General features: G+C 46.8%; 1 protein-coding gene across 6 annotated transcripts in view; it reads right to left on the bottom strand.

Annotated features, from left to right (window-relative positions):
• The window catches only part of ATP2B2 (ATPase plasma membrane Ca2+ transporting 2), a 278,639-nt gene that overhangs the window by 190,805 nt on the left and 61,997 nt on the right, over positions 1-25,837 (bottom strand). For all 6 annotated transcript variants that reach the window (XM_069735950.1, XM_069735951.1, XM_069735953.1 and 3 more), the window contains exon 3: positions 5,920-6,362. In XM_069735950.1, coding sequence (XP_069592051.1) covers positions 5,920-6,118 — 199 coding nt within the window. In that variant the 5' untranslated portion in view covers positions 6,119-6,362. The remainder of the gene's footprint in view (positions 1-5,919; positions 6,363-25,837) is intronic.

Here is a 25,837-nt window from a genome sequence, read left to right as displayed (position 1 = left end):
CATTTCACTTGTTAAAGACTAAACTTCAGACAGAAAGGCCCAGAAACAAACAGCAACTGAAAACCACCACAGTGAAGGCCTGGCAGGGCATCAAAAAGGAGGAAACACAGCGTCTGGTGGTGTCCATGAGTTCAAGACTTCAGGCAGTCATTGCTAACAAAGGGTTTTCAACCAAGTACTAAAAATGAACATTTTATTTAAAATTATTGAATCTGTCCAATTACTTTTGGTCCCTTTAAAAACAGGGTGGCACATGTGAAGGAGCTGAAACTCCTAAACCCTTCATCCAAATTTAATGTGGATACCCTCAAATGAAAGCTGAAAGTCTGAACTTCAACTGCACCAGAATTGTTTTGTTTAAAATTCATTGTGGCAATGTCTATAACCAAAATTAGAAAAATGTTGTCTGTGTCCAAATATATATGGACCTAACTGTAAATAAGATTATTATCATTATTATGTCTGAAGGCAACCATGGGAACAGGGGCATCAGCCGAAGCCACCCACACCGATCTCCAGAGTCAGGGTCGGGACTGGCCCACTGGAGGATTCTCCGGTGAGCCCAGGCACAGACATCTGCTGGCACAGTGAACATAAGTCACGTGTGCCAGCATTGCACATACCGAGCGCTCTCCCCGGTTGTCTTGCTGGGCGGACCGGTGACATAAAATTCAATCATGCACAAGAGCGCTGTTACGTAGAAATCATGAGCCGTCATCTGCAGCAGGCGAGCGTGATGCCCGCATTGCTCTCTGACTAACTCTGGGAGGAGCTGTGAGCAGGACGTCCTCCAAGCGTGACGTCGCCACCAGGGCTGCCACTAGGAATTTCGGGGCCCCATTGAGACTCCACCCAGGCTCCACCTCTGAAAACTGTCCACAGTCTCACCGCTCTCTCTTGGAAAAACTCCACTTCTCACCAATCACACTTTAACAGTTCCCATCACCAGATCACACATATAGCCGGCAGCTTTTCCTTTGGCCAAAAGATTTTTTAAGCCACCACCACGACAAGGTAGACTCTTTTGGCCGAGCACTACTCTGCTCTATCCTATTAATCATTTGTTAAAATAGCCAATACAATTTTGGTATATTTTTACTTATTTTTCAATTTTTTAAATGACCAATAATATCACATACAAGGGACAAATACCACAGCACCATGACCAGAAACCATATTACCACCACATAGTGACCTATAATACCACATACAAGGAACAAATACCGCCACACCATGGCCGGTCAACATATTACCACTACATAGTGACTGAATACTACAATACTGATCATTAATTAAAAAAAAAACAACAATACTAATATCACCACAAGTGCCATTATACACAGGAGATCTGTACTTAGTATGCAGTGTCTGTGTACAGGTAATACAGTGATTACCGGTGACATTATACACAGGAGCTCTGTATATAATGTACAGTGTACAGGTAATATAGTGATCACCAGTGACTTTATACACAGGAGCTCTGTATACAGTATTGGTGTACAGGTAATACAGTGATTACTGGTGACATACACAGGAGCTCTGTATATAGTGTACAGTGTACAGGTAATACAGTGATCACCAGTGACATACACATGAGCGCTATATATATTGTACAGGTCATACAGTGATCAATGACATTATACACAGGAACTCTGTACTGTATATTTTATTTTTTGAGGATACTATTTTAAATGGGGAGGGTTGCCCTGTTCGGGTCGTCTCCATGGGCCGTATTGTCTGCGCTTTGTACGAAGTGGAAAACCCGCTCCGCCCAAAGTGCCGCCCCCTTCTGTACACGCGGTGATTCCGGATGTGTTCATTGAGCACATCCAGAATTGCCGCATCCTATACATAGGACTGTGTTATTTACCTTGCGGATACAGAGCTTCGCCGCAAGGTAAACGGACATGCGATCTAAAACGACGCACCACATGTCCGGAAACGCAGGGCCGCTGGATGCGTGTTCGCACGCAAAGTGGAGACAGCAAATCCCCTCCACTATGCTGTAACATCTGGACGCTGCGGATTGAATGCTGCGGCTGTATACAACATTCAATCTGCAGCTAATCCGGATGTCATGTGGCCCGTGGAAACATACTCTTACTTTGCACAGCGACACTGTCACCTTTTTCTTCTTCATCGGGTGTAGTATAGAAGTTGGGAAAAAAATAAGTAATGTGTTCTGCAAGCGGTGCACTACATAAGTGTTATTTCCTGCAGAGACGAGCCCTGGCTGGAAGAAGTGATGACGGTCTGTGCTGGATGTAGATGAAAAGCAAAGATGAAGGACTTCACCTAGAGACATCACTGGTGAGTCAGTGTGTTACCTGTACAAGGACACTATACACTGTATACTATATACAGCAGTCCTGTGTATAATGTCACCAGTGATCAATGTATTACCTTTACACTGACACTATATACAGAGTTCCTGTGCATAATGTCATTGATCACTGTATGACCTGTACAATATATACAGTGCTCATGTGTATAATGTCACTGGTGATCACTGTATTACCTGTATACGGATACTGTATACAGAGCTCCTGTGTATAAAGTCACTGGTGATCACTGTATTACCTGTACACCATATACAGAGCTCCTGTGTAAAATGTCACTTATGGTGATATTAGTATTGTTTTTTTTTAAATTAATGATCAATATTGTAGTATTCAGTCGCTATGTGGTGGTAATATGTTGTCCGGCCATGGTGTGGCGGTATTTCTTCCTTGTATGTGCTGTTATTTGGTCACTATGTCTGGACATATTATTTATTTGGTCTGGACATGATGTGACAGAATTTGTTCCTTGCATGTTCATTGCATGTGGTATTATAGGTCACTATATGGTGGTAATATGGTTTCTGGTCATGGTTCTGTGGTATTTGTCCCTTGAATGTGATATTATTGGTCATTTTAAAAATTTAAAAATAAAAATATACCAAAATTGTATTGGATATTTTAACAAATGATTAATGAACCTGTGCTCCTGTGTTGTTTCCCGATGAAGGAGTCTTGAACTCTGAAACACATAGAATAATAAAGCCACATGTACTAATAATTCTGGAATTCTAGTGATTCAGCAGCGCAGAAATTTACCACAATTTTCCCAATCTGTATGTAACGGCTGGTCCTTCCTGGACTCGTGGATCTGCTGCAGCGAATCCCTTCAATGCTTCAACTCAGCTACATCTGGTGAGTGCAATCTTATGGATTAACCTTTTTACCTTCTCAGATAAGACGCTATTTGCGCTCTTTCCTTCAACAGTTTTCATAACAAATGATTAATAGGATAGAGCAGAGTAGGGCTCGGCCAAAAGAGTCTACCTTGTCGTGGTGGCGGCTTAAAAAAATCTTTTGGCCAAAACCAAAGCTGCCGGCTATATGTGTGATCTGGTGATGGGAACTGTTAAAGTGTGATTGGTGAGAAGTGGAGTTTTTCCAAGAGAAAGCGGTGAGACTGTGGACAGTTCGAGGGGTGGAGCGTGGAGGCGGGGCTGGGGTGGAGCTTGGGCGGAGTCTCAAGGGGGCCCCGAAAATGTTGCCAGTACGGGGCCCCAAAATTCCTAGTGGCAGCCCTGGTGATATTATACACACTTTCCACACTGTGATATTACACACACTCTTCACGCTGGGATATTACACACACTCTCCACACTGTGATATTACACACACTTTCCACACTGTGATATTACACACACTCTTCACGCTGGGATATTACACACACTCTCCATACTGGGATATTACACACACTTTCCACACTGTGACATTACACACACTCTCCATACTGGGATATTACACACACTTTCCACACTGTGATATTACACACACTCTTCACGCTGGGATATTACACACACTCTCCACACTGTGATATTACACACACTTTCCACACTGTGATATTACACACACTCTTCACGCTGGGATATTACACACACTCTCCATACTGGGATATTACACACACTTTCCACACTGGGATATTACACACTCTCTCCACACTGTGATATTACACACACTCTCCACGCTGGGATATTACACACACTTTCCACACTGTGATATTACACACACTCTCCATACTGGGATATTACACACACTTTCCACACTGTGATATTACACACACTCTTCACGCTCTGATATTACAGTGTGGAAAGTGTGTGTAATATCCCAGTATGGAGAGTGTGTGTAATATCACACCGTGGAAAGTGTGTGTAATATCACAGTGTGGAAAGTGTGTGTAATATCCCAGCGTGGAGAGTGTGTGTAATATCACAGTATGGAGAGTGTGTGTAATATCACAGCGTGGAAAGTGTGTGTAATATCCCAGCGTGGAGAGTGTGTGTAATATCACAGTGTGGAGAGAGTGTGTAATATCCCAGTGTGGAGAGTGTGTGTAATATCCCAGCATGGAGAGTGTTAGGTCACAATGTGGAGGCGGTCTGAGGTCCAAGTGTGGACAGTGTGTTAGGTCACAACGTGGAGGCGGTCTGAGGTCCCAGTGTGGAGGTTGTGTTAGGTCACAATGTGGAGGCGGTTTGAGGTCCCAGTGTGGAGGTTGTGTTAGGTCACAATGTGGAGGCGGTCTGAGGTCCCAGTGTAGAGAGTGTGTTAGGTCACAATGTGGAGGCGGTCTGAGGTCCCAGTGTGGAGGTTGTGTTAGGTCACAATGTGGAGGCGGTTTGAGGTCCCAGTGTGGAGGTTGTGTTAGGACACAATGTGGAGGTGCTCGGAGGTCCCAGTGTTGAGTGTGTGTTAGGTCACAATGTGGAGGCGGTTTGAGGTCCCAGTGTGGAGGTTGTGTTAGGTCACAATGTGGAGGTGCTCGGAGGTCCCAGTGTTGAGTGTGTGTTAGGTCACAATGTGGAGGCGGTCTGAGGTCCCAGTGTGGAGGTTGTGTTAGGTCACAATGTGGAGGTGCTCGGAGGTCCCAGTGTTGAGTGTGTGTTAGGTCACAATGTGGAGGCGGTCTGAGGTCCCAGTGTAGAGAGTGTGTTAGGTCACAATGTGGAGGCGGTCTGAGGTCCCAGTGTGGAGGTTGTGTTAGGTCACAATGTGGAGGCGGTTTGAGGTCCCAGTGTGGAGGTTGTGTTAGGACACAATGTGGAGGTGCTCGGAGGTCCCAGTGTTGAGTGTGTGTTAGGTCACAATGTGGAGGCGGTTTGAGGTCCCAGCGTGGAGGTTGTGTTAGGTCACAATGTGGAGGTGCTCGGAGGTCCCAGTGTTGAGTGTGTGTTAGGTCACAATGTGGAGGCGGTCTGAGGTCACAGTGTGGAGGTTGTGTTAGGTCACAATGTGGAGGTGGTCTGAGGTCCCTGTGTGGATTGTGAAAACCTGAGAGAATTAAACCCAGTATTTTCAAGGTCATCTTCGCCTGTGGTGGAATTTGTGACTGGGATTACAGATGTAAAAAATACAAAAAACTTCAGCACTCAAAACAAGCATTTATTTGTTTGACATTATATAGGAGGCAAAAAAACTGAATAGAAAAAGACTCAACCCTTACGGATACAATTCGCTGATGCTAAAAAAAAAAAAAAAAATAAGAAACAAAAAAATGACCCTTGGGAAGACAGATAATAATCAATACGACGTTTCGTCTTAGCTCAGCCTTTTTCAAGTAGAAATCTGTATGGAGACATAAAATCCCAGATACATATTATATAATGATGTAGCAATAAAAGCATGGGATTCCATAGACTACCATGAGTGACGGTGTATCATCAGCCTAATGTAGACAATGGAAGGATAAGCATGAGTTTCTATGCTTTTATTGTTATATCTATGTGAATCAAATAAATGCGCGTCTTGAGTGCCGAAGTTTTTTGTATTTTTTATATAAGACTTTCTTCTGAGCACCAACATTCGTTCACAGTGAGCACACCTTGTTCTTTATGGGATTACAGATGTAGACATGACAGGTTCTTACCTTCGGTGGGAGAAGTCTTTAATCGCTTGCACAATCCATCTGAGTCCCCATAACATTCCTTGATCTTAACCACCGCCTCTGTACTCCGCAGCTCCATAAGTGAGCGCAACTCCTCAAGGGAGCACCCAAATTCACGTGCATGGTTGGTCTCGTTTCTTTGGTTCTTAGAGTAGAAATCGCTATTGCTCAGGTCACCCATATTTGGCTTTCATACAGTTGGAACAAGATATCCCCAGGAATGACAGAGATGGAAATCTTTGTGCTCACAGTGTGTGACGGTCCACCAGGTAACATTAACGAGAGGGGAAGAACGCAAGGTCCTCGCCAGGTGAATGTCTACAGGGTGCGGGGACACTTTTAAGGCTGTAGCATATACGCTTCTTTCCAGTTACTGAAAGCCATGACACTGAACTCCACTATCCCCCGATGCGACATCCTCTCGTCTGTTGAAAGACAAACACAACGACAATCAGAAGTTGGAAAAGTTGACACCAACCCAAGTAGCCATCATCCCCTGGAGGCTCCACTACTACAGCGTGCAGAGCAGAGGTGCAAAGGACAGAAGGAGACTCAGTGTTCAGGAGCGCTCTTAGTTAGATGAGATGCCTCATGTATATTGATGAGGAGACATCGCCTCAGCGCCTGAATTACGTGGGCACGTTTACACTGTACATCAATCTTTCATTTCCCCAGAGATATTGAATGAAGCGAAAAGAAGTAAAAACATAAAGAAACTATGACATATTAGGGGTGCGTCAACCAGTAGCAGGAGAAACACAACCGCCCCATGTTATATATCAGGGGTACATCAACCAGGAGCAGGAGGTACACAACCGTGCCATGTCATATATCAAGGGTACGTCAACCAGGAGCAGGAGGAACACAAATGCCCCATGTCATATATCAGAGGTACATCAACCAGGAGTAGGAGGAACACAACTGCGCCATGTCATATATCAAGGGTACGTCAACCAGGAGCAGGAGGAACACAAATGCCCCATGTCATATATCAGGGGTACATCAACCAGGAGTAGGAGGAACACAACTGTGCCATGTCATATATCAAGGGTACGTCATCCAGGAGCAGGAGGAACACAAATGCCCCATGTCATATATCAGGGGAGCATCAACTAGGAGCAGGAGAAACACAACCGCCCCATGTTATGTATCAGGGGTACATCAACCAGGAGCAGGAGGTACACAACTGCGCCATGTCATATATCAGGGGTACATCAACCAGGAGCAGAAGAAACACAACTGCGCCATGTCATATATCAGGTGTACATCAACCAGGAGGAACACAACTGCGCCATGTCATATATCAGGGGTACATCAACCAGGAGCAGAAGAAACACAACTGCGCCATGTCATATATCAGGTGTAGATCAACCAGGAGCAGGAGGAACACAACTGTGCCATGTCATATATCAAGGGTACGTTAACCAGGAGGAACACAAATGCCCCATGTCATATATCAGGGGAGCGTCAACTAGGAGCAGGAGAAACACAACTGCGCCATGTCATATATCAGGTGTACATCAACCAGGAGCAGGAGAAACACAGCCGCCCCATGTCATCTATCAGTGGTACGTCAACCAGGAGCAGGAGAAACAAACGCTCCATGTCATATATCAGGGGTACATCAACCAAGAGTAACATAAGCGCCCCATGACGTTTACCAAGAGTATATCAACAAGGGACAGGAGAAACACAACCGCGCCATGTCATATCAGGCATGCGTAAATCAGGAACAGGAGAAACAACCACACATGTCATATCAGGAACAGGAGAAACAACCACACATGTCATACATCATGGGTACATCAACCAGGAGCAACAGCAATACAAACGCCCCATGCCATATATCAGGGGAACATCAGCCAGGAGCAAGAGAAACACAACTGTCCCATGTAACATATCAGGGGTACATCAACCAGGAGCAAGAGCAACACAAGTGTCCTATGTCATACATCAGGGGTACATGAACCAAGAGCAACACAAGTGCCTCATGTCATATATCAGGCATATGTAAACCAGGAGGAGAAACAACTGCCCCATGCAATATCAGGGGTATATCACCCAGGAACAGGAGAAATACAACTGCCCCATGTCATCTATCAGGGATATGTCAACCAGGAGCAGGAGAAACAACTGCCCCATGCAATATCAGGGGTATATCAACCAGGAGTAGGAGAAACACAACAGCCCCATGTCATTTCAGGGGTACATCAACCAAGAGCAACACAAGTGTCCCATGTCATAAATCAGAGGTATATCAAGCAGGAGCAGTAGAAACACAACCACCCCATGTCATATCAGGGGTACATCAACCAGGAGAAGTTGAAACACAAAAGCCCCATGTCATATCAGAGCTGCGTAAACTAGGAGCAAGAGGAACACAACCGCCCCATGTGATATCAGGGGTATGTGAACCTGGTGCAGGAGAAACACAACCGCCCCAAGCCATATCAGGGGTATGTCAACCAGGAGAAAAAGAAACAATTGCCCCATGTCATAACAGGGGTACATCAACCAAGAGCAACACAAGCGCCCTATGTCATATTACAGAGGGTACATCAACCAAAAGCAGGAGAATCACAACTGCCCATGTCATATCAGGGGTGCACAAACCTGGAGGAGGAGAAACAACCGGCGCATGTCGTATCATGGGTACGTCAACCAGGAGAAGGAGAAACACAACCACCCCATGTCATATCAGGTACTGTGGCACTTTTCCAACATGACAATGATACAAAAGAATGAATTAGTTTGGAAAAAGCAGGCACCACCAAAATAGTAGGGAGTGCTCACTGCAAAATAAAGAATCAAAGCAAAATAAAGGCGAAAAAGAACTATTCTTGGACAGGCACCAGATACAGACAAGTTAAATCCTGTTAAAATTCTGCACAGAACCAATGTACCACAAGGAGAACACCAGCCCATGCTCAAACCTCAAGAGGAGAGACTCCTCACAGGATAGATGTGTGTTGTGCATCAATATGTGATTCTATAGAATTTATATTAGTCTTTGCCTGATGAAGAGACCTGTGGAGTCTCGAAAGCTGCAATTTGTTACCATCTTCTCAGTTCACCATTAAAAGGTATCAACCACTGAGGACTCTCAATTCTAAATGTTTTTCTATCTACTGGCTAACACGGTACCAAGATATCTTTCCGGTAGCACAGGTAGATAAGCATTCATCCAAGGAAATCCACCTGGAACTGGCAAACGTAAATGTGAAATGCAACAAATACAGTGGGGCAAAAAAGTATTTAGTCAGTCAGCAATAGTGCAAGTTCCACCACTTAAAAAGATGAGAGGCGTCTGTAATTTACATCATAGGTAGACCTCAACTATGGGAGACAAACTGAGAAAAAAAAATCCAGAAAATCACAGTGTCTGTTTTTTTAACATTTTATTTGCATATTATGGTGGAAAATAAGTATTTGGTCAGAAACAAAATTTCATCTCAATACTTTGTAATATATCCTTTGTTGGCAACGACAGAGGTCAAACGTTTTCTGTAAGTCTTCACAAGGTTGCCACACACTGTTGTTGGTATGTTGGCCCATTCCTCCATGCAGATCTCCTCTAGAGCAGTGATGTTTTTGGCTTTTCGCTTGGCAACACAGACTTTCAACTCCCTCCAAAGGTTTTCTATAGGGTTGACATCTGGAGACTGGCTAGGCCACTCCAGGACCTTGAAATGCTTCTTACGAAGCCACTCCTTCGTTGCCCTGGCGGTGTGCTTTGGATCATTGTCATGTTGAAAGACCCAGCCACGTTTCATCTTCAATGCCCTTGATGATGGAAGGAGGTTTGCACTCAAAATCTCACGATACATGGCCCCATTCATTCTTTCATGTACCCGGATCAGTCATCCTGGCCCCTTTGCAGAGAAACAGCCCCAAAGCATGATGTTTCCACCACCATGCTTTACAGTAGGTATGGTGTTTGATGGATGCAACTCAGTATTCTTTTTCCTCCAAACACGACAAGTTGTGTTTCTACCAAACAGTTCCAATTTGGTTTTATCAGACCATAGGACATTCTCCCAAAACTCCTCTGGATCAACCAAATGCTCTCTAGCAAACTTCAGACGGGCCCGGACATGTACTGGCTTAAGCAGTGGGACACGTCTGGCACTGCAGGATCTGAGTCCATGGTGGCGTAGTGTGTTACTTATGGTAGGCCTTGTTACATTGGTCCCAGCTCTCTGCAGTTCATTCACTAGGTCCCCCCGCGTGGTTCTGGGATTTTTGCTCACCGTTCTTGTGATCATTCTGACCCCACGGGGTGGGATTTTGCGTGGAGCCCCAGATCGAGGGAGATTATCAGTGGTCTTGTATGTCTTCCATTTTCTAATTATTGCTCCCACTGTTGATTTCTTCACTCCAAGCTGGTTGGCTATTGCAGATTCAGTCTTCCCAGCCTGGTGCAGGGCTACAATTTTGTTTCTGGTGTCCTTTGACAGCTCTTTGGTCTTCACCATAGTAGAGTTTGGAGTCAGACTGTTTGAGGGTGTGCACAGGTGTCTTTTTATACTGATAACAAGTTTAAACAGGTGCCATTACTACAGGTAATGAGTGGAGGAAAGAGGAGACTCTTAAAGAAGAAGTTACAGGTCTGTGAGAGCCTGAAATCTTGATTGTTTGTTTCTGACCAAATACTTATTTTCCACCATAATATGCAAATAAAATGTTAAAAAAACAGACAATGTGATTTTCTGGATTTTTTTTTCTCAGTTTGTCTCCCATAGTTGAGGTCTACCTATGATGTAAATTACAGACGCCTCTCATCTTTTTAAGTGGTGAAACTTGCACTATTGCTGACTGACTAAATACTTTTTTGCCCCACTGTACAAGGAGAATTGTACATTACAACAACTTCCCCACACTTATCACTGACATTCAGTTTCATCGGGGGGTAATATCTTTGTCCCTCGAATAAAACGTCTTTAACTCTATATCCTCCTCCCTGGACTTGTATTTATCAAATAGGTTAATTCATGTGCGTTTTCTTATATTTGGTCCTGCTCATGTGATGTTTGATGCTGTGCTATTTCTTCCATTATTGTATGTGTGTATACACACTGCTCAAAAAACTAAAGGGAACACTTAAACAACAGAACATGACTCCAAGTAAATCGATCTTCTGTGAAATCAAACTGTCCACTTAGGAACAACACTGATTGACAATCAATGTCACATGCTGTTGTGCAAATGGAATAGACAACAGATGGAAATTATTGGCAATTATCAAGACACCCTCAATAAAGGAATGGTTCTGCAGGTGGGGACCACAGACCACATCTCAGTACCAATGCTTTCTGGCTGATGTTTTGGTCACTTTTGAATGTTGGTTGTGCTTTCACACTTGTGGTAGCATGAGACAGACTCTACAACCCACACAAGTGGCTCAGGTAGTGCAGCTCATCCAGGATGGCACATCAATGCGAGCTGTGGCAAGAAGGTTTGCTGTCTGTCAGCACAGTGTCCAGAGACTGGAGGCACTACCAGGAGACATGTCAGTACACCAGGAGACATGGCGGGGCCATAGGAGGGCAACAACCAAGCAGCAGGACCGCTACCACAGCCGTTGTGCAAGGAGGAACATGGGGGAGCACTGCCAGAGCCCTGCAAAATTTGCATGTGCCTGCACAAATGATTAGAAACTGACTCCATGAGGATGGTCTGAGTGGCCGACGTCCACAGATGGGGGTTGTGCTCAATGTCCAACACAGTGCAGGATGCTTAGCATTTGCCACAGAACAGCAGGATTGGCAAATTCGCCACCGGTGCCCTGTGCTCTTCACAGATGAAAGCAGGTTCACACTGAGCACATGTCACAGACGTGACAGAGTCTGGAGATGCCGTGGAGAGCGATCTACTGCCTGCAACATCCTTCAGCGTGACTGGTTTGGCAGTGGGTCAGTAATGGTGTGGGGTGGCATTTCTTTGGAGGGCCACACAGCCCTCCATATGCTCGCCAGAGGTAGCCTGACTGCCATTAGGTACCAAGATGAGATCCTCAGACCTCTTGTGAGACCATATGCTGGTGCGGTTGGCCCTGGGTTCCTCCTAATGCAGGACAATGCCAGACCTCATGTGGCTGGAGAGTGTCAGCAGTTCCTGCAAGATGAAGGCATTGAAGCTATGGACTGGCCGCCTGTTCCCCAGACCTGAATCCGATTGAACACATCTGGGACATCATGTCTCGCACCATCCACCAACGTCACGTTGCACCACAGACTATCCAGGAGTTGACGGATGCTTTAGTCCAGGTCTGGGAGGAGGTTCCTCAGGAGATCATCCGCCGCCTCATCAGGGGCATGCCCAGGCATTGTAGGGAGGTCATACAGGCACGTGGAGGCCACACACACTACTGAGCATCATTTCCTTGTCTTGAGGCATTTCCACTGAAGTTGGATCAGCCTGTAACTTTATTTTCCACTTTGATTTTGAGCATCATTCCAAATCCAGACCTTCGTGGGATATTAGTTGTGATTTACGTTAATCATTTTTAGGTTTTATTGTTCTCAACACATTCCTCTATGTAATGAATACAGATTTACAACTGGAATATTTCATTCAGTGATATCTAGGATGTGGGATTGTAGTGTTCCCTTTATTTTTTGGAGCAGTGTATATACAGTGTATATATACGAGGGGCGATCCAAAAGTAATGATAATCAGTTATTTCTATTGCACACAGAAATTAAAATAAAATGTTTTCTTCTCTCTTAGGTACCCACTAGTCCAGGAAAAAAAAAATCACTTAAATAGACCACGATTCCCGGGAGCTACATTCATTTGAATATGAACTGCCGAGGAGTGAATATCAAAATGGAAAAAAACGAGCTCAGAGCTGTCATCAAATACCTCTGCTTGAAAAAAATGACTACCAAAGACATACACAGCGACTTGGTGGAAACATTGGGGGACTCTTCTCCTCCATATTCCACAGTTGCACGCTGGGCCAAGGAATTTAAGCTGGGAAGAACATCGACGGAAGATGAACATCGTCAAGGACGCCTATCCACGTCCCTCAATGAACAAAACGTGAAAAAAGTTGAAGAAGTTGTATTGGCAGATCGAAGAGTGACTATCAGGCATGTAGCTGAGGTCACAGGGATCTCATATGGCCGTATTCAAAGAATCCTTGCAAAAGAATTGCATATGAGAAAGGTCTCCGCGCGTTGGGTGCCAAAAATGTTAACCGACGAGCAAAAGAAGAAACGAGTTGACATTTCAATAGCAAATCTCGAAAAGTTCCAAGCAGACAAGGAACATTTTTTGTCACGTTTTTTGACCATGGACAAGACCTGGATCCACCACTTTGATCCCAAAACTAAACAACAATCGATGACGTGGAAACGAGCCGACGAACCAACGCCGAAGAAATTCAAAGTGTCAAGCTCAGCAGGGAAGGTTATGGCGTCCGTTTTTTGGGACGCTGAAGGAATTATTATGGTGGACTATTTGGAGAAGGGAGCCACTATTACGGGCTCCTACTACGCAGAACAAATAAGAAGATTGCGGGAGGCTATCAAGGAGAAAAGGCGCGGCAAACTGCGGGCTGGAGTGTTGTTTCACCAAGATAACGCGCCGGCTCACATTTTTTCGACTATATTCATTGTGTTTAGTATTGATTATCATTACTTTTGGATCGCCCCTCGTATATTTATATATATATATATATATATATATATATAGAGCAAGCGACACTACTCTGTGTTCATTGGCAAGCTTCAGACGGGCCGCACATGTGCCTTCTTGAGTGCGGGGACCTTGGGGGCTCTGCAGGACTTTAAACCGTTAGGCTGCCGTCACACTCGCAGTATTTGGTCAGTATTTTACATCAGTATTTGTAGCCAAAACCAGGAGTGGGTGATAAATGCAGAAGTGGTGCAGATGTTTCTATTATAGTTTTCCTCTAATTGTTCCACTCCTGGTTTTGGCTTACAAATACTGAGGTAAAATACTGACCAAATACTGCTAGTGTGACGGCAGCCTTACCCTGTAATGTGTTGCCAATGGTTTTCTTGGGGACTGTGGTCCCAGTTGCCTTAAGATCATTAATAAGTTCCCCCGTGTGGTTTTAGGCTGATCTATCACGTTCCTCATGATCAAGGATACCCCACGAGGTGAGATTTTGCATGGTGGCCCAGATCGATGTCGATAGTGACATTTTGTATTTCTTCCATTTTTTTTTACTATTGCACCAACAGTTGTCTCCTTCTCACCCAGCGTCTTACTTATGGCTTTGTAGTCCATTCCAGCTTTGTGCCGGTCTATGATCTTGTCCCTGACATCTTTAGAAAGCTCTTTGGTCTTGCCCATGTTGTAGAGGTTAGAGTCTGACTGATGAGTCTGTGGACAGAAGTCTTTTATAAAGGTGACTATGTAAGACAGCTGTCTGCGGGTAACGAGTTGATTAGGAGCCAGAACTGGTCTGTAGGAGCCAGAACTCTTAAGGTACCGTCACACTAAGCGACGCTGCAGCAATACTGACAACAATGTCAATCACTGCAGCGTCGCTGTTTGGTCGCTGGAGAGCTGTCACACAGACCGCTCTCCAGCGACCAACGATCCTGAAGTCCCCGGGTAACCAGGGTAAACATCGGGTTACTAAGCGCAGGGCTGCGCTTAGTAACCCGATGTTCACCCTGGTTACCGTTGTAAATGTAAAAAAACAAACACTACATACTCACATTCCGGTGTCTGGTCATGTCCCTCGCCTTCAGCTTCCAGCACTGACTGAGCGATGGCCGTAAAGTACAGCGGTGACGTCACCGCTGTGCTCTGCTTTTCGGCCGGCCGGCGCTCACCAGTCAGTGCGGGAAGCTGAAGGCGAGGGACATGACCAGACAGCGGAATGTAAGTATGTAGTGTTTGTTTTTTTACATTTACAACGGTAACCAGGGTAAACATCGCGTTACTAAGTGCGGCCCTGCGCTTAGTAACCCGATGTTTACCCTGGTTACCAGTGAAGACATCGCTGGATCGGCGTCACACACACCGATTCAGAGATGTCAGCGGGAGATCCAGCGACAAAATAAAGTTCTGGACTTTCCCCAGCGACCAACGATCTCCCAGCAGGGGCCTGATCGCTGGTCGCTGTCACACAGAACGATTTCGTTCAGTGTGACGGTACCTTTAGGCCGCCGTCACACATGCGAGTTTTACGGACGTAAGAGCGCAGAATCTACGTCCGTAAAACTCGCAAAAAATACGGCACAATTATTCTCTATGCCCCTGCTCCTATTTGCCGTATTTTACTGATCAGTATTATACGGCTTTCTACGGCCGTACAAAATCGCAGCATGCTGCGTTTGTCACCGTACTGCGCAAGAAATACGCCAATGAAAGTCTATGGAAGCGTGAAAAATACGGATTACACACGGACAAGCAGTGTGACTTGCGAGAAATACGCAGCGCTGTTAGAGAGAAAAGCCGGTAATTCAGTGCGGTGTACAGTAAAATCACACTGACAGCTTACAGTAGAATAGGTAGAATAAATGTGTACACATAGAATAGGTATATATATATATATATGTCAGTGAGACACATATATGTATATATATTAATATTTATTCCAGCGCTAGACAGCTTGAAAGCCGGTAATTCAATTACCGGCTTTTTCCTTCTCCTTCCTAAAACCCGACATGATTTGAGACATGGTTTACATACAGTAAACCATGTCTTCTCTCCATTTTTTTTGCAGATTCCACACTACTAATGTCAGTAGTGTGTATCTGCAAAATTTGGCCGTTCTAGCTCTTAAAATAAAGGGTTAAATGGCGGAAAAAATTGGCGTGGGCTCCCGCGCAATTTTCTCCGCCAGAGTAGTAAAGCCAGTGACTGAGGGCAGATATTAATAGCCTGGAGAGGGTCCACGGTTATTGGCCCCCCCCTGGCTAAAAATATCTGCCCCCAGCCACCCCAGAAAAGGCACATCTGGAAGATGCGCCTATTCTGGCACTTGGCCAATCTCTTCCCATTCCCGTGTAGCGGTGGGATATGGGGTAATGAAGGGTTAATGCCACCTTGCTATTGTAAGGTGACATTAAGCCTAATTAATAATGGAGAGGCGTCAATTATGACACCTATCCATTATTAATCCAATACTAGTAAAGGGTTAAATAAAACACAAACACATTTTTTAAAATTATTTTAATGAAATAAAAACAATGGTTGTTGCAGTATTTTATTCAACGCCCAATCCAGTCACTGAAGACCCTCGTTCTGTGAGTAAAAAAACATAATAAACCAACAATATACTTACCCTCCGCAGATCTGTAACGTCCAACGATGTAAATCCTTCTGAAGGGGTTAAAACATTTTGCAGCAAGGAGCTGTGCTAATGCAGGCTGCTCCTCGCTGCAAAACCCCAGGGAATGAGGCTAAAAATAGATCAATGATCTATATTTAGCTTCATTTGCGGTGAGGCGCCCTCTGCTGGCTGTTCATAGATCGTGGGAAATTACCTAGAAAGCTCCCTGTATATTGTTGGTTTATTATGTTTTTTTACTCACAGAACGAGGGTCTTCAGTGACTGGATTGGGCGTTGAATAAAATACTGCAACAACCATTGTTTTTATTTCATTAAAATAATTTTAAATAATGTGTTTGTGTTTTATTTAACCCTTTACTACAATTGGATTAATAATGGATAGGTGTCATAATTGACGCCTCTCCATTATTAATTAGGCTTAATGTCACCTTACAATAGCAAGGTGGCATTAACCCTTCATTACCCCATATCCCACCGCTACACGGGAATGGGAAGAGAGTGGCCAAGTGCCAGAATAGGCGCATCTTCCAGATCTGCCTTTTCTGGGGTGGCTGGGGGCAGATATTTTTAGCCAGGGGGGGGCCAATAACCGTGGACCCTCTCCAGGCTATTAATATCTGCCCTCAGTCACTGGCTTTACTACTCTGGCGGAGAAAATTGCGCGGGAGCCCACGCCAATTTTTTCCGCCATTTAACCCTTTATTTTAAGAGCTAGAACGGCCAAATTTTGCAGATACACACTACTGACATTAGTAGTGTGGAATCTGCAAAAAAAATGGAGAGAAGACATGGTTTACTGTATGTAATCATGTCTCATATCATGTCGGGTTTTAGGAAGGAGAAGGAAAAAGCCGGTAATTGAATTACCGGCTTTCAAGCTGTCTAGCGCTGGAATAAATATTAATATATATACATATATGTGTCTCACTGACATATATATATATATATATATATACCTAATCTATGTGTACACATTTATTCTACCTATTCTACTGTAAGCTGTCAGTGTGATTTTACTGTACACCGCACTGAATTACCGGCTTTTCTCTCTAATATATGTGTCTACTGACATATATATATATATATATATATAGACAGTATATATATATTTTCTTTTCTTTTTGGGACACATGGATCACTTCTATAGCGGTATGTTGGTTTTGCTAGCCTGCGAGAAAACCACGCAGTACGGATGCCATACGGATTACATACGGAGGATGCCATGCGCAAAAAACGCTGACACACCCTGCCTACGGAGGAGCTACGGACCACTTTTTTCGGGACTTTTCAGCGTATTACGGCCGTAATATACGGACCGTATTGTTTTACGCTGTGTGTGACGCCGGCCTTAATGGTTGGTAGGGGATCAAATACTTATTTCTCACTGCAAAATGCAAATAAATGTATATAACTTATACAATGTGATTTTCTGGACTTTATTTTTGATATTTTATCTCTCAATATTAAAATTATAGACTGTTCATGTCTTTGTCAGTGGGCAAACTTACAAAATCAGCCAGGGATCAAATACTTATTCCACCACTGTAGGGTCCTATATTATAGAGGGACTGCGTTGATATAGGCTATTTTTCAGTTTATGGAACAGATTGATGTAGGGGTGTGGACAGGTTTTAATTCTCAGTATTTATATGTTGGGGCCATTTTACATATAAAATGTTATCAATTTCTCTATCCATGTGAATGGCAATCGGACCCCGGCAGCAGAGACCCCTGCAGCAGAGACCCCGGCAGCAGAGACCCCGGCAGCAGAGACCCCGGCAGCAGAGTCCCCGGCAGCAGAGACCCCGGCAGCAGAGACCCCGGCAGCAGAGGCCCCGGCAGCAGAGTCCCCGGCAGCAGAGTCCCCGGCAGCAGAGACCCCGGCAGCAGAGACCCCGGCAGCAGAGTCCCCGGCAGCAGAGACCCCGGCAGCAGAGGCCCCGGCAGCAGAGGCCCCGGCAGCAGAGACCCCGGCAGCAGAGACCCCGGCAGCAGAGGCCCCGGCAGCAGAGGCCCCGGCAGCAGAGTCCCCGGCAGCAGAGACCACGGCAGCAGAGACCCCGGCAGCAGAGGCCCCGGCAGCAGAGGCCCCGGCAGCAGAGACCCCGGCAGCAGAGACCCCGGCAGCAGAGGCCCCGGCAGCAGAGGCCCCGGCAGCAGAGTCCCCGGCAGCAGAGACCACGGCAGCAGAGACCCCGGCAGCAGAGTCCCCGGCATCAGCCATTCAGTCGTTTCTGCACAGATTCCTCCCTACGACCAGGTGTACGGCCCCGGGTCCTCGCTGCACCTAGGGACGGTGTCATCTTTGCTTGCCTCCGCTGTGCGGCTTTCTGCTTCCTCTCAGGTCAGGATCGTGTGTGGCGCGGCCATGGTAACGCTTTGTTTTCACAGCTCGGGTTGCAGCCAGTGGTAAATATATTCTGGGCACCGTGAAAGAGAAGATCCTGTGAGAAGGTCATCGCCGCATCAGTGTTACCGCCGCGCTCATGTACAATTCAGCAGATTTCCATCTCCTCAGCAGAATCCGCTGCTCGCTGTCAGCATGGAGGCCAGGGATCTAGAAGGGGCTGAGGGGGACAATATGGGGCCGGACTCCAAACTGCTGTGCTATCAGGGGGCTCTGATGAATCAGCTGGTCCCAGTCCAAGATCGGTCACCACGGGACCCAGTCCATGAACGATCACCACGGGCCCCAATCCAGAAACGGTCACCATGGGTCCCAGTCCAAGATCGGTCACCACGGGACCCAGTCCATGAACTATCACCACGGGCCCCAATCCAGAAACGGTCACCATGGGTCCCAGTCCAAGATCGGTCACCACGGGTCCCAGTCCAAGACTGGTCACCACAGGACCCAGTCCAGGAACGGTCACCACGGGCCCCAATCCAGAAACGGTCACCACGGGTCCCAGTCCAAGATCGGTCACCACAGGACCCAGTCCATGAACGATCACCACGGGCCCCAATCCAGAAACGGTCACCACGGGTCCCAGTCCAAGATCGGTCACCACAGGACCCAGTCCAGGAACGGTCACCATGGGCCCCAGTCTAAGATCGGTCACCACGGGCCCCAGTCTAAGATCGGTCACCATGGGCCCCAGTCTAAGATCGGTCACCACGGGCCCCAGTCCAAGAACGGTCACCACAGGCCCCAGTCCAAGAAAGATCACCACGGGCCCCAGTCCAAGATCGGTCACCACGGGCCCCAGTCCAAGATCGGTCACCACGGGCCCCAGTCCAAGATCGGTCACCACGGGCCCCAATCCAGGTACGGTCACCACGGGCCCCAGTCCAGGTACGGTTACCACGGGCCCCAATCCAGGAACGGTCACCACGGGTCCCAATCCAGGTACGGTCACCACGGGCCCCAATCCAGGTACGGTCACCACGGGCCCCAGTCCAGGAACGGTCACCACGGGCCCCAGTCCAGGAACGGTCACCACAGGCCCCAATCCAGGTACGGTCACCACGGGCCCCAATCCAGGTACGGTCACCACGGGCCCCAGTCCAGGAACGGTCACCACGGGCCCCAGTCCAGGAACGGTCACCACGGGCCCCAATCCAGGTACGGTCAAAATCCTCATCTCTGTGCAGATTGGTGCTGGTCACCTACCAGATGAGTCCAGGAAAATCCCCGAAGGCCTGATCTTGTGGCCAGAGGTATTTTCAGCACTCGGGCTCTGGAGGGAGACATGTTTTTTCTTTTTCACGCACTTTTGGGAATAGCTATTTCCGCTGGCATGCAGAAAGCAGCAGCTGTAGATGGAACATTCGGCCGCGCTTGTTTTTCCAGTAACAGATCGGAGAGATGTGAAGGTCCCTAGGTCCCTGATTATCATCCAGCAACTGTGCTCCAAGAACTCACATATAAGACCGCCAGGCACTCTAAGAACACACGCCATCATGGCGGCATCATCCCTGGTGGCAGTGGTAATCCCACCACTTTCCAGCATTAGACCCAGATTATACTATAGATATATAGATAACCTAGTATATACTACCGTAACACACAATCCCCCTCCGTATACATCACCGTATCACACAATCCCCCTCCGTATACATCACCGTATCACACAATCCCCCTCCGTATACATCACCGTATCACACAATCCCTCTCCGTATACATCACCGTATCACACAATCCCCCTCCGTATACATCACCGTATCACACAATCCCCCTCCATATACATCACCGTATCACACAATCCCCCTCCGTATACATCACCGTATCACACAATCCCTCTCTCTGTATACATCACCGTATCACACAATCCCCCTCCGTATACATCACCGTATCACACAATCCCTCTCCATATACTTCACCGTATCACACAATCCCCCTCTCCGTATACATCACCGTATCACACAATCCCCCTCCGTATACATCACCGTATCACACAATCCCTCTCCATATACTTCACCGTATCACACAATCCCCCTCTCCGTATACATCACCGTATCACACAATCCCTCTCCGTATACATCACCGTATCACACAATCCCTCTCCGTATACATCACCGTATCACACAATCCCCCTCCGTATACATCACCGTATCACACAATCCCTCTCCATATACTTCACCGTATCACACAATCCCTCTCCGTATACATCACCGTATCACACAATCCCCCTCTCCGTATACATCACCGTATCACACAATCCCCCTCCGTATACATCACCGTATCACACAATCCCCCTCCGTATACATCACCGTATCACACAATCCCCCTCTCCGTATACATCACCGTATCACACAATCCCTCTCTGTATACATCACCGTATCACACAATCCCTCTCTGTATACATCACCGTATCACACAATCCCCCTCCGTATACATCACCGTATCACACAATCCCCCTCTCCGTATACATCACCGTATCACACAATCCCCCTCTCCGTATACATCACCGTATCACACAATCCCCCTCCGTATACATCACCGTATCACACAATCCCCCTCTCCGTATACATCACCGTATCACACAATCCCCCTCTCCGTATACATCACCGTATCACACAATCCCCCTCTCCGTATACATCACCGTATCACACAATCCCCCTCCGTATACATCACCGTATCACACAATCCCCCTCTCCGTATACATCACCGTATCACACAATCCCCCTCCGTATACATCACCGTATCACACAATCCCCCTCTCCGTATACATCACCGTATCACACAATCCCTCTCTGTATACATCACCGTATCACACAATCCCTCTCTGTATACATCACCGTATCACACAATCCCCCTCCGTATACATCACCGTATCACACAATCCCCCTCTCCGTATACATCACCGTATCACACAATCCCCCTCTCCGTATACATCACCGTATCACACAATCCCCCTCCGTATACATCACCGTATCACACAATCCCCCTCTCCGTATACATCACCGTATCACACAATCCCCCTCTCCGTATACATTACCGTATCACACAATCCCTCTCCGTATACATCACCGTATCACACAATCCCTCTCCGTATACATCACCGTATCACACAATCCCCCTCCGTATACATCACCGTATCACACAATCCCCCTCTCCGTATACATCACCGTATCACACAATCCCTCTCCGTATACATCACCGTATCACACAATCCCCCTCTCCGTATACATCACCGTATCACACAATCCCTCTCCGTATACATCACCGTATCACACAATCCCCCTCCGTATACATCACCGTATCACACAATCCCTCTCCGTATACATCACCGTATCACACAATTCCCCTCCATATACATCACCGTATCACACAATCCCCCTCTCCGTATACATCACCGTATCACACAATCCCCCTCCGTATACATCACCGTATCACACAATCCCCCTCTCCGCTTACACTGGCCCGGGGGGCTTTACCTCCGGCGGTCTTTCTGGTAGACACAGCTGCCTAATCCTCCACAGCTGTGTTTTGTCACAGGCAAGAAGTGACGCCTGCACCCACCTAATACTAAATATATAAACAAGCAGCCGGTAATCTGTGCGGACAGCGGATCACTGCGGATCCCGTCCTACAAGGGTCACAGCTGCTCCCTGCTCTACTGAAGGACCTGAGCCCGCCGCTCCCTACTGATACGATGTGGTAGGAGAGAACGGCAAATGCAGAACCTGCAGGACAGTAGGGAGCAGCGGAAACAAACTGCACCGTGTGCCAAATTATTATGCAAATGACAGTCAGTCTAATAAGTCATCGCCCGTTAGATTATACATCGAATGTTATTGAAGAAACCTCCCAATAATAACAGTATAATCTGCAAAATAAATAAAACCCCACAATGCACTGCTCCAAATTATTAGGCCCAGTAGAATTTCTATACATTTGATATAAAGAACTGTGCAAATTGTCTGTTCAGAGAGGAAGAGATCTAGAACTCTAGTGCCCCCTATTGGAAGTAGCGACCCTAGCAGTCAATGTCGACCCTTTAACGAGCCTTGTCACATGACTTAGGATAAAAGCCAAACCACAACCTCAATTTGCAGACACTTGTTTCGGGGTACTGCCCCTCATCAGTGCAAAGTGGAGATCTGGTTTGGCTGATTGAGAGGCGTCTGACCGAGATCCAAGAAGTATCGTTTCTCCTTGTGGAGAGTGACATGATAAGCATGTCGAGGTGAGGAGACTTAAAGCCGCAATGCTCCTCTGGGAAATATGCAAATTGTCTCTTCAGAGAGGAAGAGGACTAGAACTCTAGTGCCCCCTATTGGAAGTAGCGACCCTAGCAGTCAATGTCGACCCTTTAACGAGCCTTGTCACATGACTTAGTGTCTGCAGATTGAGATTCTGTTTTGGCTTTTATCCTGTTTCGGGGTACTGCCCCTCGTCAGTGCAAAGTGGAGATCTGGTTTGGCTGATTGAGAGGCGTCTGACCGGGATCCAAGAAGTATCGTTTCTCCTTGTGGAGAGTGACATGTTAAGCATGTCGAGGTGAGGAGACTTAAAGCCGCAATGCTCCTCTGGGAAATATGCAAATTGTCTCTTCAGAGAGGAAGAGGACTAGAACTCTAGTGCCCCCTATTGGAAGTAGCGATCCTAACTGTCAATGTCGACCCTTTACCGAGCCTTGTCACATGACTTAGGATAAAAGCCAAACCAGAATCTCAATTTGCAGACATGCAGACTTATCCTGAGTCATGTGACAAGGCTTGCTAAAGGGTCGACATTGACTGTTTTGACTGTGTCTTACAAGCCTCAATTGAACCACTGTTTCATAGGAGCCTGCACGTGGACAGTTGTATGTTAATTTGTGAATGCCCGCTGGTTATGTATTGCATCAGCCCACTGCAGGTTACGAATCTACACAATTTAAGATGAATAGGTTAATTGAACAATCAAACAATGAAAGATCACCTCACACCAATCCTGTGGAAGAATGTCCTGAAACGGTGATGTGGGTAGAAATTCTCCGACTCCCTCTACAGAGAGACTCTTCAAGGAACTGCCCAGGGAAATGATGGGTCCATCTGGTGGAATACAGATCTGCTCCAATGCCCATCAGTGAACCCAGGTTGGGACAATCATGTCACCTGGCGATATACCCAACTAGTCGGCCAGCCTCCTAAGCTTGCAGCTACTTCCTCTCTGTGGGTGCCCGCCAAAAGCGGGGTGCTACTAGTTGGGGTAGTTGTCCCTGGATGCCCAGAAGTCACAATAGTTTCTAATCCTTGGCGAGCCAGGTAAAGTGTACTTGCTTGAACTGTACTATATGTTGTCTCTGGCTGGAGCTAGATACACTTCCTACAGTCATGGTATCTGTCACGTGGATTTGAGGAATTATCGTATGGACTGTTGGTGGGGGCTGGAGCTGGATACATGTGCTACAGTAGAGGTATCTGTCGTCTGGAGGGGCATGGACTGACTACAGACTATGCTGGTGGGAGATACAAAAGCTGTGGGCCAACCAAAAGTTGAGAGACCGTGAGTATTGCAGTGGATGTACCAGCCCCACGTTGGGATCTTGTGGACAAGGGGCATTGAAATTTTCGCCATCTACCTGGAGTTGCTGTAAGACCATGGACATAAGGAATAAAAAAAATAGTTGCATCGTTAACCGGCCTACAACATCAGATACTCAAAGGGAGGGACAAAGAAAGTACCCAGGTTCAGGACCCCCATGCAACAAGGACATGGTAATTCCCACCTGCTGGCACTCCTCCCCAGACGAGAGGGGTCACAGGGTAAAACACAGCCTACAGCTCTTCCTAAACTGTTTATTTCTCTCCAGAAAATGTATCAGGGACTGTCATTACAGGTTTGGAAGAGATCAACTGTACGCCAGAGGGAACGGACGTCCCATCCACTGAGTAATGTAGAAGGCAGAGGACAGGTCCAAGAGGAGGAGCACAGAGTAATGTAGAAGGCAGAGGACAGGTCCAGGAGGAGGAGCACAGAGTAATGTAGAAGGCAGAGGACAGGTCCAGGAGGAGGAGCATAGAATAATGTAGAAGGCAGAGGACAGGTCCAGGAGGAGGAGGAGCAAGAATAATGTAGAAGGCAGAGGACAAGACTAGGAGGAGGAGCACAGAGTAATGTAGAAGGCAGAGGGCAGGTCTAGGAGGAGGAGCACAGAGTAATGTAGAAGGCAGAGGACAGGTCCAGGAGGAGGAGCATAGAATAATGTAGAAGGCAGAGGACAGGTCCAGGAGGAGGAGGAGCAAGAATAATGTAGAAGGCAGAGGACAGGACTAGGAGGAGGAGCACAGAGTAATGTAGAAGGCAGAGGGCAGGTCTAGGAGGAGGAGCACATAGTAATGTAGAAGGTAGAGGACAGGTCTAGGAGGAGGAGCACAGAGTAATGTAGAAGGCAGAGGACAGGACTAGGAGGAGGAGCACAGAGTAATGTAGAAGGCAGAGGGCAGGTCTAGGAGGAGGAGCACAGAGTAATGTAGAAGGCAGAGGACAGGTCTAGGAGGAGGAGCACAGAGTAATGTAGAAGGCAGAGGACAGGTCCAGGAGGAGGAGGAGCAAGAATAATGTAGAAGGCAGAGGACAGGTCTAGGAGGAGGACTGAGCAATGTAGAAGGCAGAGGACAGGTCTAGGAAAAGGAGGAGCACAGAGTAATGTAGAAGGCAGAGGATAGGTCTAGGAGGAGGAGCACAGAGTAATGTAGAAGGCAGAGGACAGGTCCAGGAGGAGGAGCACAGAGTAATGGAGAAGGCAGAGGACAGGTCCAGGAGGAGGAGCACAGAGTAGTGTAGAAGGCAGAGGACAGGTCCAGGAGGAGGAGCACAGAGTAATGTAGAAGGCAGAGGACAGGTCCAGGAGGAGGCGCACAGAATAGTGTAAAAGGCAGAGGACAGGTCCAGGAGGAGGAGCATAGAGTAATATAGAAGGCAGAGGACAGGTCTAGGAGGAGGACTGAGCAATGTAGAAGGCAGAGAACAGGTCTAGGAGGAGGAGCATAGAATAATGTAGAAGGCAGAAGATAGTTCCAGGAGGAGGCGCACAGAGTAATATAGAAGGCAAAGGACAGGTTCAGGAGGAGGAGCACAGAGTAATATAGAAGGCAAAGGACAGGTTCAGGAGGAGGAGCACAGAGTAATATAGAAGGCAAAGGACAGGTCCAGGAGGAGGAGCACAGAGTAATGTAGAAGGCAGAGGA

This window comes from Ranitomeya imitator, chromosome 8 (assembly GCF_032444005.1).
Source record: "Ranitomeya imitator isolate aRanImi1 chromosome 8, aRanImi1.pri, whole genome shotgun sequence".
Lineage (NCBI taxonomy): Eukaryota > Metazoa > Chordata > Amphibia > Anura > Dendrobatidae > Ranitomeya > Ranitomeya imitator.
This window is presented reverse-complemented; position numbering and strand designations above follow the sequence as displayed.